Source organism: Rattus rattus, chromosome 16, assembly GCF_011064425.1.
Source record: "Rattus rattus isolate New Zealand chromosome 16, Rrattus_CSIRO_v1, whole genome shotgun sequence".
Lineage (NCBI taxonomy): Eukaryota > Metazoa > Chordata > Mammalia > Rodentia > Muridae > Rattus > Rattus rattus.
In genome coordinates this window covers 18,886,808-18,900,404 of record NC_046169.1, presented here as the reverse complement: position 1 = coordinate 18,900,404, position 13,597 = coordinate 18,886,808, and the positions used below count along the sequence as shown (strand labels likewise).

Sequence of the window (13,597 nt, the reverse complement as noted above, 5' to 3'; positions counted from 1 at the left end):
TTCTTTTGAGACGGGATGTTTTCCTTTCTGTTTCTGTGACAAATGCTCTGACCAAAGGAAGGAAAGGGTTTATCTCACCTTAAAGGTTACAGTCTGTCACTGAGGGAAGTCAGGGCAGGAACCTTGGAAGAATGAAGAATGCTGCTTTCTAGCCCATTCGAGGACTCATGACTAGTGTCCTAGTCAGGGCTCCTACTGTTGTGATGAAACACCATGACCAACAGCAACTTGGGGAGGAAGGGGTTAATTCAACTTATACTTCCATATCATAGCCCATCAATGGAGGAAGTCAGGACGGGAAACTGGAAGCAGGGGCTGGTGCAGAGGCCATGGAAGGGTGCTGCTTACTGGCTTGCTTCCCTTGGCTTGTTCAGCCTGCTTTTTAATAGAACCCAGGACCACCAGCCTAGGAATGGCACCACCCATGGTGGGCTGGGCCCTTCGCCATCAATCACCAATTAACAAAGTGCTTTACAGGCTGCCTGCAGCCTGATCTTATGGAAGCATCCTCTCAGCTGAAGCTCCCGCCTCTCAGATGATTCTAGCTTGTATCAAGCAGTCATAAAAGGAGCCAACACACTTAGCTACCTCCTACATCGATTAACGATCAAGATAACCCCCAACAGACAAGACAACTCACCAGTCTGACCTAAGCAATCCATCAATTCTGTCTCCTCCTCAGGTTATCCTAGGAAATCACCAACTTGACAGTTAAAGCTAACTAGGTAACAAGGGTCTGAGCCTTAGCCAGGCCAGGCTGGTCTTGAACTTGCTGTGTAGATAAGCTGCCCTGAACACTGATTCTCCTAAGTACTGGGACTAGAGGATTAGAAGTGTGTAGCACCATGCCTAGAGTGTGCTCTCTCCCTTTCCCTCCCCTACTCTCCATCCATTCTTCTCCCCGCACCCCAACACACAGACTCTTCTTACTTGAGATAGTGTCACTAGGTAGCCCAGGCTGGCTCCTTCTGTCTCAGTCTCCTGGGTGTCTGGATTCCAAGTGTGAGTCATAATACGACTTGCTTCCTGCTTTCCCGTAGGGTCTTCCTTCCCCACACTGTTGTCTTGCTTGCATGCATTTCTCTTTCTTTCTTTCTTTTTTTAATTTTTATTATTTTTCAGTGTTTAGGGTTTTTTGGTTTTTATTTTGTTTTGCTTTGCTTTGCTTTGAGACAGGATTTCTTTGTGTAGCCTTGGCTGTCCTGGAACTCACTCCAGGAACTCACAGAGATCCGACTGCCTCTCTGCCTCTGCCTAAGTGCGTTCGTCACCACCACCACCCAGCACTGTGTGTATTTCTTGCTCGCTGCTTCTCACAGGGATGTATTTGGGGGCCTTAAAAGCTCCCCAAAGGTTGGGGCTCAGGAAGATATCAGGATATCTCACCCAAGCCTGAAAAGATAGTCTTTGAGAGTGAAGCTTCATTTGAGTGACATACCCCCTCCCAGCTTCTTCCCTACAGGGTCCTGGGCCTGTCATTCAAGAGGTGAGGCCTATGGGGCGGGTACTAGGGAATGAGGAACCACCCCCATCCCCACCTCCCTGGTCATAGCCCTGGAGGGTGGGGTCTGCCAGGGGCAGAAGTGTTGATGGCAGTGCCCTGGAAGCAGACTTGCCCCCAAGGAGAGCAGCTCCCTTTTGGCCCACAGACCCCTACCACAGGTAGGAGCTCAACTGTGTTCACTCAGACTCTGGGTAAAACATAGTTGGGTTGGAGTTTGCAGTAACTTGTCAATCAATTCTAGGTGGCAGCTGATTGGGGGCAAGCATGGCTCTCCCAGAACAGTTGGTTACAATGACCCTCTCAAGCTGGCCATGCTCTGGGAGAGCCTTGAGCTACCAGGGTTTCCATTTTGTCTTTCTGGAAACCCTGTTGAAAGCACACAATTCTACAGAGGCAGAAGATTTGGGGAGAGAAGGTTCAGGGGCAGAGATTGTGGGTGGTCTGTGTGGGGACCAGGCTAGAGGAAGACTGGGGTTTGATAGGAGGCTGGGAGAAGGAGATCTCTGGAGGCTGCTGGAAACAGGTGTGGACAGCTCACAGTAAAGGAGTAGCTCAAGGCTCTGACGTGATGGGTTGGTTTGCCGTAGGCCTATGCTCTAATCCTGGGCCCCAAAGGGTTTACTGACAAGGACCGAGAGGGATGGAACTCTGGCGGCCCCTTTCTGGTTCCTCCCCAGATCCCTTTGTAAAAAGTGGGGACAGAGGACAGTGTCAAACTACTTCTGATAATGGGAGAGAGGTGGGCTTGCCAGGTGTGTTCAGTCACATCCGAGGGACAGACACCCAGAGAAGTAGACAGAAGCCTCGTGTCACTGTATACTGGTACTCAGAACCTGTTTGGTCTTCTGGTCAGGCAGAACCACCTAAGACAAACACACACACACACACACACACACACACACATTCACACATGCCACACATAAACACATATGCACGTTCACATACATATACATATTCATACACACACACCACTGCACACAGTTTATGCACACATATACAAACATGGACACACACATGAACAGACTTGACAACATACACACATATACCCTACATATGCTTACCCACATTTTCAGAGGCCTATATATATACATATGTGTATATACACACGTACATATCATATCCATGTATATATACATATATGCACATTTTTATATATGTACCCACTTTCACACATGGGTATACACATGCACATACATATATACACCTACTGTACTCCTGTATACATTCTCAACATATGTATAGACATATATATACACACCATATAGGCATACATACCCTGACCCTGTGACCTTCCCTAACTAACTTGGTGTTAAGAAGTGGTTTATGGGGGCTGGAGAGATGGCTCAGCGGTTAAGAGCACCCGACTGCTCTTCCAGAGGTCATGAGTTCAATTCCCAGCAACCACATGGTGGCTCACAACCATCTGTAAAGAGATCTGATGCCCTCTTCTGGTGTGTCTGAAGACAGTGACAGTGTACTTATATATAATAAAAAATTAATAAATCTTAAAAAAAATTATATAAAAAAAAATTTTGGGTTGGGGATTTAGCTCAGTGGTAGAGCGCTTGCCTAGCAAGCGCAAGGCCCTGGGTTCGGTCCCCAGCTCCGAAAAAAAAAGAAAAAAAAAAAAAGAAAAAAAAAAAAAAAAAGTGGTTTATGGGGTTGGGGATTTAGCTCAGTGGTAGAGCGCTTGCCTAGCAAGCGCAAGGCCTTGGGTTTGGTCCCCAGCTCCGAAAAAAAAGAAAAAAAAAAAGAAGTGGTTTATGTCAGAAAGGTCTCTCCTGGCTGGGGATACTGGAGGGAAGGTTTCAGCCCACCAAACTCTGTGAGGTCTACTGTGATGGGGTCTGCTCTGACTGGCCCAGGAGGCCTTGGGCATATCACACAGGCTGCTTAGGGTCAGAGAAAGGTGCCCGGAAGGGAGAGGGTAGGCGGGTGTCGCCCCAGCCCGGGATGTGGTTAGGCCATGAGTGGCTTGCTTCCCAAAACCAGAATAGCCCAGAACTTACACAACTCACAACCCTAAACAATGTGGCTGCCTAGCCTGCCTCTCCACAAACTTTTCAGGGTTCCTGGCTCTCTGTCACTCTCTGTCACCCCGACTCTGAGTCTGTGTTCCCCAAATGTCAGCCACGACTTCGCTCCGCGCTCCACGCAGTTTCAGTTTACTGATCTTTCAGCGAGTCTACCCTCTCCCTGACCTACTGACCTCATGAACCTGTTCACCCTTGATTCATCCCTGACGCATTGGGGCAACTCCCCTGTACCCCACCTCTTTCCTTCCCAGGGCCTCTCTGTGACCCCTTCTTTCTAGAATGCCAACAGGGCTAAAAAGGGGAGCAGACACGGGGAGGGGAAGTGATCTAGCAGTGGGACTCCGTGGGTGAGCAGCTTCCTGGGGTCCCCGCCCACTTACTCCCAGACCCCACCATCTTCCCCAGGTCCATCCTACTTGTCTCTACCTCAGCTTCCCCTGAGTGTGACAAAAACTGTTTCACCATCTCTTGTAGAAGCCTTCCACCTCTCCTGGTCCCTATCGGACCTCTCCACTGTGGGGACTGTGTCTATCCGCCCATTCTAGTTCTTAATGCCATTCGCTACCCTCTGTGTCCCAATTACAGATTTCTTCACCAATTATCGCCCCCCTCAGACGCCCACATCTTCAAACTTCCCGGAGCCCCCCAGCTTTGGCCCCATGGCTGACTCCCTCTTCAGCGGTGGGATCCTGGGCCCAGAGATGCCATCTCCAGCCTCCGCTTCCTCCTCCTCGGGGATGACCCCTCTCTCAGGGAATACACGTCTCCAGGTGAGCTTATCTTATCCTGCTCTGCCCAGTCAGCCCTGAGCATGTAAGAGCCCTGGCTCACCTGGGGCCAGGAGATAGCCAGGCATTTACTAGGCTAACCAGGCAAAGACCTTGAAAACCCCATAAAGCAGAATTGCATGAACTGAATGAGAGAGGGGTGTAGGGGGACAGCAGATGGCAGAAGACACAGAACAGGGCACGACCCAGACGAAAGTTTTTAGTTCTTTTTTTGTTTTTGAGACAGAGTCTCGGGGCTCTAGATGGCCTTGAATTCATACAGATCAACCTGCCTCTGCCTCCTGAGTGCAGCCATTAAAGGCGTACACCATGCATAGCTGCCTAGTATTCCACGTCTTGGTGAGTGGCAAGCCAGAAAAAGGACAAGCCAGATGGGGAGGACCAGGAATGTGTGCGTGGAAACGGGATGGGTGCGTGTTTAGACAACCGTGAGTTGGCATCAATTCAGAAGTCATTTCCTTTCCACTGTTAAGCGTCTGTTCTGGTTTCATTTCTGTTGTTGGACTAAAATACCCCAAGGCAAAAGCAACTTAGGGAGAGAAAGGGATTTATGTTGACTTGCAACCCCAGGTTACAGCCTACCTTTGTGGGGCAGATAAGGCAGGAACCTCAGCGATCACACCACGTCTACAGTCAGGAACAGAGAAATGATTGCATGCACGCTCATCTACTCCCTTACTTATGTTCAGCTCCATGTCTCTATTCTTACACAGTTCGGGATCCTCTGCCTAGGGGATGGTGCCACCTACAGTGGGCTGGGTCTTTCCATATCACTTGACTCTGACAATTAAGACAATCCCCAATAGACATGCCTATGGGCCAACCCAGTGTTGGCAGTTCCTTGCTGATACTCTTCCTATGAGAATTCTTTTTTTTTTAAAATATTTATTATGTAATTATGTAGAAGCACACTGTAGCTGTCTTCAGACACACCAGAAGAGGGCATCAGATCTCATTACAGATGGTTGTGAGCCACCATGTGGTTACTGAGATTTGAACTCAGGACCTCTGGAAGAGCAGTCAGTGCTCTTAACCACTGAGCCATCTCTCCAGCCCCTCCTATGAGAATTCTTGGTTCTAGGTTGTCATTTTGACAAGTAAACCTAACCACCACAATGTCTTTTCCTCCTATCATTGAGCTTTTTGGTGCTTTCGTAGTTGATTTTGAGAGGTCTCTCTCCTCTATTCGACAGCTATGTGCAGGAAGGGTTGTCTTGGTCACCACTGCATTCTCTGTTCCTACCCGTTTCCACACCGAGTATCATTCAATACATAGTTGCCCAGTAAGTGAATGAATGAGAATACAGAGAGACTTAGGCAGCAGTAAATGGAAAGATTATTGTAGACAATGGTGTGCGCATCTGTGGGTAAGTGAATGTAAAGTAGAGTGGGCTGGTTTAGAGCTGATGAATGAACTAGTGGTGCACGGCTTTGTGAATGGATGAGCGATTTGTTCCATCCTGGTTGGTGAATAGACAGAGTATGAATGGACAGATGGGAGGATAGAGTTCAGATGGTTGGATCTCTTGGTAAACAGCTCACCTGGCCAGTCAACTGGAGCCATAGCCAGTCTCTCATCACTGAGCCACACCTAGGGAAATAACCCCAGGGAAGGAGTTACTCTGCTATGGCTTCAGAGGTTCTAGTCTATCCTGGGGGAGGAGCTGTAACACAGCTAAGAAGGAAAGATGGAGAGGTTGGGGTGGGGAGAGTACCCTCCAACTATTCCATTTGGATCCTTAGACTGAGCATTCATGGCATATCTCCCCCATATTAGTTACTTCTCTCCTTGCTGTGACAAGATACCTGGCTTAAGCAACTTACAGAGAGGTTTCTTTTGGATCATGGTCTGAAGGATACAGTGGAGAAGGCAGCTGCTCACATGGGGTCAGGGGGCAGAGGAGAGAAGGCTGGTACCTGGCCTGCTTGCTTATTTTCACTTGATGATGATGATGATGATGATGATGATGATGATGATGATGATGTCAACAACAGTGTGTGTGTGTGTGTGTGTGTGTGTGTGTGTGTGTGTGTGTGTGTGTGTGTGTGTACACAGGCATGCATGTCATGGTGTGTATGTGTAGATCAGACACTGAACTCAAGTCAAGGCTTGGTGGTAAGTGTTCTACCCACTGAGCCACCTTACCAGTCCCCATACTTACATTTTTTAAAATTTATTTTATGTGTGTTCACATGTGTGTGTACGGGGGCACCCATGTGGAGGTCAGAGAATAACCTTCAGGAGTTGGTTCTCTCCTTTCCCCTATGTGAGTGCCTGTGATCAAACTCAACCCATCAAGCTTGGTGGCCAAGAGTTTTAAGTTTCTGAGCCATCATGCTGGCCCACTTTCTAATCAGTCTGGGTTCCTCCCCCATGGAATGGTTCTGCCCACACCCAGGGTGAATCTTTTCTCTCAATTAACCCTCTCTGGAAACACCCTCAGAGACATACTTCTTGATGTGTCCACTAATGCCCTACCCATTTTTTTTTTAAAGATTTATTCATTTATTATATATAAGTACACTGTAGCTGTCTTCAGATACACCAGAAGAGGGCATCGGATCTCCTTACAGATAGTTGTGAGCCACCATGTGGTTGCTGGGAATCGAACTCAGGACCTCTGGGAGAGCAATCAGTGCTCTTAACCACTGAGCCATCTCTCCAGCCCCCTCTTTTTTCTTTTTTTTAAGATTATATATCAGATCCCATTACCGAGGGTTGTGAGCTACTATGTGGTTGGTGGGATTTGAACTCAGGACCTCTGGAAGAACAGTCAGTGCTCCTAAAGGCTGAGCCATCTCTCCAGCCCCCACCCTACCCATTTCTTTTTTTTTTTTTCTTTTCTTTTTTTTCGGAGCTGGGGACCGAACCCAGGGCCTTGCGCTTCCTAGGCAAGCGCTCTACCACTGAGCTAAATCCCCAACCCTCCCCACCCCCCATTTCTTAACTAAATTATGCACAATGGAATTTAATCAGCGTGCCCACCCTCTTAGACTATCCCCTCTGGAAATGTCCTCAGAGGAGCACCAGTATGGCTCCCCCAGCTCCTACACATTCCTCAGTCCTATCAAATTGACAATCCAGATTAGCCGTTCCAGATGAGGGCTGAAGTAGAGAGTTGGGGGAGTTCATAGAGGAGAGAATAGGTTGGGTAAACAGGTGCAAAAGATGGATGGACAGACAGGTGGATGGATGGATGGATGGATGGATGGATGGATGGATGGATGATGGATGGATGGATGGATGGATGGATGGATGGATGGATGGATGATGGATGGATAGATGGACAGCTGGGTGGGTGGATTGATGAATGGACAGATGGATGGATGGATGGGTGGGTGGATGGGTGGATGGACAGTTGGATTGATGGACGAACAGATGGATGGATGGATGAGCAGGTGGGTGGATAGATAATACATAGATTAATGGGTCAGTCAGTGGGGCTGAGCATGTAGATGGATGGATGAATGGGTGGATAGATTGATGAGTGGGTAGGTGGATGGATGGATGAATGGATGGATGGATGGAGGGGTAGGAGGATGGTGGGATGCATAGATGAATAAAGAATGAAAGAATGGGAGGAATGGTGACTGAGTTAGTGTTTTTCTGGATAAAGAATAGATATATGGAAAGATAAATGGTGGATAACTAGTGGATGGATTGATGGATGGCTGGATGGATAAAGGAAGACTACATTAGTAGCTGTATTGGACAGATTATTTGGTGGGTAAATGGACCACATATCATCTATAAGATGATGCTCTGTGCCATGCCTAATTTGTGCATAAGGGTTCTTCTAGGCTACGATTGCTCATTAGGTAGTAATGTGCATATGTGCATATGTGTATGCATGTGTATGCACATAGCACATACTTGGATCAATTCTCCTCCATACCCAGTCCAATGCATAGCCAGGAGAGAGGCTTCCTGGTGGTTGGAAGAAGGCGGCTCCTTCCCCTGCTCTCTGAGTACCATCCTGTCTCCCTTCCTGTCACCTAGGCTCGAAGCAGCTGCTCTGGACCCTTGGATCCCAGCACCTTTCCGAGCTCTGAATTCCTTCTTCCTGAAGACCTGAAGACCAAGATCCCACCTGCTCCTGTACCGACTCCTCTCCTTCCGTACCCCGGCCCTGTCAAGGTGCATGGCTTAGAGCCCTGCACTCCGTCTCCCTTCCCCACAATGGCTCCACCTCCTGCTTTGTTGTCAGAAGAGCCTCTCTTCTCTGCAAGGTTCCCCTTCACCGCAGTCCCTCCCGCTCCAGGAGTGTCTACACTTCCTGCACCCACAACCTTTGTTCCCACGCCACAGCCTGGCCCTGGCCCTGGCCCTGCCCCTTTCCCCGTAGATCATCTGCCCCATGGGTACCTGGATCCCGTCTTTGGGCCTCACTTCACGGTGCCTCAGGGTGTGCAGCCCAGATGCAAGCCCTGCTCTCCACCTCCTGGGGGACGAAAAGCCAGTCCACCCACCTTGACCTCTGCCACTGCCAGCCTCACGGCCACTGCTACTGCCAGAGACAATAACCCCTGCCTTACACAGCTGCTCAGGGCAGGTGAGGGGGAGAGGCAAATTGATGGGATACGGGGAGGGAGTGACTTGGGATGGAGGGGCAAAGCTTTAAGGGCAGAGGGCTAGGGTTTCAGGATGGTCTTGGGGAACGGAGAAGGTGGAATGATATTAGGGATATGAACCATGTCTGGTAGGGGTGTGTGGGCTGCTGGGGAACAAGAAGGGGTCTTAGTTGGTGATGGACTTGATCAAGCCAGTCTAGTGGTCCTCATAGTCCTGCCTGTACCCAGCCAAGCCTGAACAAGTACTGGAACCTTCCACTGTGCCCAGCACCCTCCTCCGGCCTCCAGAGTCCCCGGTAAGATGGTGGGCACTGGGAGGTAAGGGTCAGTCTAGGACCTTTACTCCAACTCTCTGTCCTTCTCCATCCCAGCAGGATGCAGTCCCTGAAATCCCCCGTGTCCGTGCATTTTACCCCCCAATCCCAGCCCCTACACCACCTAGGCCACCTCCAGGCCCTGCCACATTGGCTCCTCCCAGGTCCCTGGTTGTCCCCAAAGCAGAGCGGCTCTCACCTCCAGCATCCAGCGGTAAATAGGAGCGAGAGGGATTGTGGGTCTTAGGGGATGGAGGGAGGGGAAGGATGAAGGGGGCTCTGAGTGGGGTCAGGGTAAGGGGACTTTCTCCTTTGTGTGTCGGTCTGTCTGTGGGTCTGTCCATGCCACAGGCAGTGAGCGGCGACTATCAGGGGATCTCAACTCCATTCAACCCCCGGGGGCACTGAGTGTCCACCTGTCTCCCCCTCAAACTGTCCTAAGCCGGGGTCGTGTAGACAACAACAAGGTATGTACCCCACAAGACGCAATAGGCTTCCCCTCCGTCCCCCAGCCCTCCTACTTAGCCTCACCCGAACGAACTTTCTGCTTCCTAAGATGGAGAACCGGCGAATCACACACATCTCCGCGGAGCAGAAGAGGCGTTTCAATATTAAGCTAGGATTTGACACTCTGCACGGACTTGTCAGCACGCTCAGTGCCCAGCCCAGCCTCAAGGTGAGCCCCTAGCCAGAAAGGCACACTCCCTTAGTGTCATGGAGCCCCTCCTTGGACCAACACCCAACACCAGATCCCAGGGCCTGCCAGCACAGAGGCCCACATTGGTGGCGCTCGCAGGTGAGCAAAGCAACCACGCTTCAGAAGACGGCGGAGTACATCCTGATGCTACAGCAGGAGCGGGCGGCCATGCAGGAGGAAGCGCAGCAACTGCGGGATGAAATAGAGGAGCTCAACGCTGCCATCAAGTAAGCTGGGGTGAAGCCCAGCCTAGAAACCTATAGGGGGTTAGAAGGGTTAGAGATGTGACTCTGAGGTACCGCACGGGCCTAGAATACTTCAGTGAAGGCCTGGGGGCGTGGGCCAGCGATAGAGTGCTTTCTTAAATATCTGCTAGTAAGGGCTTGGGGGCGTGGCTTGATGATGGAGCCTAAAATCCTCCACTGAGGAGCTCCAAATACGGTTTGTCCTAGGGTGCTTACATAGCATATGCAAGAACTGGGTTTCATCCCCAGCACCTTAAAAAACAAAACAGCAGCAAAAGTATTCAGGGGCTAGGGTAAAGGAGATGTGTCCACATTCCCTGAACTGTGTGCGACTCTTCTCCATTGCTAGCTTGTGCCAGCAGCAGCTACCGGCCACCGGGGTGCCCATCACACATCAGCGCTTTGACCAGATGCGGGACATGTTTGATGACTATGTCCGGACCCGCACGCTGCACAACTGGAAGTTCTGGGTAGTATCCTTATTTGGACTAATGGCCTGAGGACAGTGGTGGCTGCTGTTGTTACAGTCGGGTCCACGCTGGGTCTCAGTCCATAGGCTGAGCTGTAGAGCCCCAGGGAATGGGCTTTGGTTCTGCCCTCTACTGTCAGGCCCTGGGATTGCAAGATTTCGAGGCAATCTAGTAGCAGAGGGGGAGCAAGAGTAGGAGGAGGAGGTTGGGAATGTCACTGAAGGCGGTCTAGAAGGATCTAAAGTCTTAAGTCCTTTGAGTCTTTTGAGAAGGCAAGGAATCCACTCATCTCTGGATTCAGGGTTAAGTTGTGTTTGTTTTCCCATACTATAGATCAAACATGAGCTCCATCCCAGCCCTCTTTTAACTTTCTATTTTGAGACAAAGTCTCACTAAGTTGTCCTGGCTAGCCTTGAACTCATGATACTCCTTCCTTGGCCACCTACATGACTGGGATTATGGGTCTGTGCCATCAGTCCTTGACTGAGCCTAGAGATATGGGACAGACTAATACAGAATGAGGACTCTGGAGGGACTAAAGGGAGGGGCTGAGAGGTAGAGAGATGAGTGGTAATCCTTGGTGAGAGGGAGGAAACAGAGTGGCTCCCCACAGGGTCCATGGTTCAACAGTGCCGGGCCTCTCTTGGTCCTGGCTTGGGTCAGGTGTTGTAATTCTGTGTGAAGTGGTGGGATGCTGTCTGGACCATTCGTGTGCTCCTTGACTCCAAATCCAGTTCAGCATCCTCATCCGACCTTTATTTGAGTCCTTCAATGGGATGGTGTCTACCGCAAGCTTGCACAGCCTCCGTCAGACCTCACTGGCATGGCTGGACCAGTACTGTTCCCTGCCTGCTCTCCGGCCAAGTAAGTGAGACACCTTCCTGCCACTAAATTGTGAGGCTTTGCAGAGCACTTGCCTAGAATCCCCCAATGAGGGGCTGGGGGTGTGGTTCAGTGGTAGAGACCCTGCCTAGAATCCCCCAGTGAGGGGCTGGGGGCATGACTCAGTGGTAGAGCACCTGCCTAGAATCCCCCAGTGAGGGGCTGGGGGTGTGGCTCAGTGGTAGAGCCCCTGCCTAGAATCCTCCAGTGAGGGGCTTGGGGCGTGGCTCAGTGGTAGAGCCCCTGCCTAGAATCCCTCAGTGAGGGGCTGGGGTGTGGGCTCAGTGGCTCAGTGGTAGAGCACCTGCCTAGAATCCCCCAGTGAGGGGCTGGGGGCATGGCTCAGTGGTAGAGCCCCTGCCTAGAATCCCTCAGTGAAGGGCTGGAGGGCTGGGGTGTGGCTCAGCTTTTACATCATAATATATAAGATCCTGAGTTCAATCTCCAGCAGCACACACATATACACGTATGTACACACACACACACACACACACACACACACACACACACACACACACGGACTTGTGGGTTTCCAAAACAGAGAGTTCAGGGGTTGGGATTTAGCTCAGTGGTAGGCGCTTGCCTAGCAAAGCGCAAGGCCCTGTTGGTCCCCAGCTCGGAAAAAAAAAAAAAAAAAAAAAAAAAGGAAGAAAAACAGAGAGTTCAAACCCAGCCTGTTTGGTCTCCAAGTATAGTCTGTCTTGAATACAGCCTAGGGTTTGAGGCTATCCCACCATGTCTTATCCTGAGTGGTCCTTCAGGCTCTAAATCACCTAAGGAAAAGGTCCTAGGGAAGGGCCACTTGTTTAGCTATCTAATATTTACTCCACGTTCTGGACCTCATCCCTAACCTTCAAGACATCTGTCTTAGTTAGGGTTTCCATTGCTGGGAAGGGACACCAAGACCAAGGTTAAGTCTCATAAAGAACATTTAACTGGGGCTGGCTTACAGGTTTAGAGGTTCGGTCCATTATCATCAGGATAGAAACCATGGCTGCATCCAAGCAGGGGTAGCACTGGAGGAGCCGAGAGTTCTCCATCTTCATCCAAAGGAAACACAGGAACACTGTCCTCAGGCAGCTAAGAGGAGGGTCTCAAAGCCCACCCCTCAGTGACTCACTTCTTCTAACAAGGTCACACCTCCTAATAGTGCCACTCCCTGGGCCAAGCGTTTTCAAATCACCACAGCATCTCACCCTCTTTTTCCAGCTGTCCTGAATTCCCTTCGCCAGCTCAGTACTTCCACCAGCATCCTGACTGACCCGAGCCTCGTGCCTGAGCAAGCCACAAGGGCAGTCACAGAGGGTACCCTGGGCAGACCATTATAACCCTGGTGAAGGTTTCCAAGCTCCAGGAACAACTTGTGGACACGTCCCTCTCGATCCTGGCTGGCCCTTTCCCGGCAGGTCTGGAAGGTTCCCGGTGTTCCACTCACCATCTCCTTGGGGATAGAGAAGAACCTGGCTCTGTCCTTGCACTGTTGCTAATGGTGTGATCCCTGGTGACTCGTACCCCATCTTTGGACCTCCCATTAATAACAGAGGACCCCCAAACGCATTAGCAGCTACAGCACTGGGGAGCTAAGCAGGGGCTCTGATGAGAGATGTCAGTCTGTTTTCTCACAACTCCCCGCTTTGGAGAACCCTTAGTTCCTGAGCCGGGAGGTAGAGCAGGAGATTCCTTCTCTTTGCCCCTGCACTAGTGACATGGGGAGCTACAGGGTGGCTTCCTCGGTGAGGCCACTGAGGTCTGATGCCAGGAGAGATCAGGGAAATGGGTAGCCAGAGCACAGCCGGCATCTTGCATGAATGTAGATGTGTGTGTGTGGATGTGGATTTTATAACAAAAAAGTTCTTGATCAATAAAAGCAAAAACCGTTTGCAAGGGTGTTGGTGTGACTGGCAGTGTGTCTCAGTGCGGGATGCAGAGCTGGCAGCAATGAAAGGTGACGTTATAGAGGACCCTGTGGGTCATAAATAACCTTTGTGTACTTTCGATCTGTTATTTTTGTTTTTGGTTTTTTTTTTTTTTTTTTTTTTAAGACAGGGTTTCTCTGTGTAGCCCTGGCTGTCCTGGAACTTACTGGATA

The 13,597-nt window shown here is 50.3% G+C and overlaps 1 protein-coding gene across 4 annotated transcripts in view; it reads left to right on the top strand.

Moving 5' to 3' along the window:
- The window catches only part of Mlxipl (MLX interacting protein like), a 34,828-nt gene extending 21,436 nt beyond the window's left edge, over window positions 1–13,392 (top strand). The window contains exons 8-17 of one of the 4 annotated variants that reach the window (XM_032886920.1): window positions 4,126–4,310; window positions 8,329–8,881; window positions 9,129–9,196; window positions 9,272–9,428; window positions 9,566–9,681; window positions 9,771–9,890; window positions 10,011–10,138; window positions 10,506–10,629; window positions 11,361–11,490; window positions 12,718–13,392. In XM_032886920.1, the coding sequence (XP_032742811.1) occupies window positions 4,126–4,310; window positions 8,329–8,881; window positions 9,129–9,196; window positions 9,272–9,428; window positions 9,566–9,681; window positions 9,771–9,890; window positions 10,011–10,138; window positions 10,506–10,629; window positions 11,361–11,490; window positions 12,718–12,836 (1,700 nt within the window). In that variant the 3' untranslated portion in view covers window positions 12,837–13,392. Of the gene's footprint in view, window positions 1–4,125; window positions 4,311–8,328; window positions 8,882–9,128; window positions 9,197–9,271; window positions 9,429–9,565; window positions 9,682–9,770; window positions 9,891–9,970; window positions 10,139–10,505; window positions 10,630–11,360; window positions 11,491–12,717 lie in introns of those variants that run through there. The other 3 variants (XM_032886921.1, XM_032886922.1, XM_032886923.1) reach the window with 3 other exon arrangements.
- The last annotated feature ends 205 nt before the right edge of the window (window positions 13,393–13,597 follow it).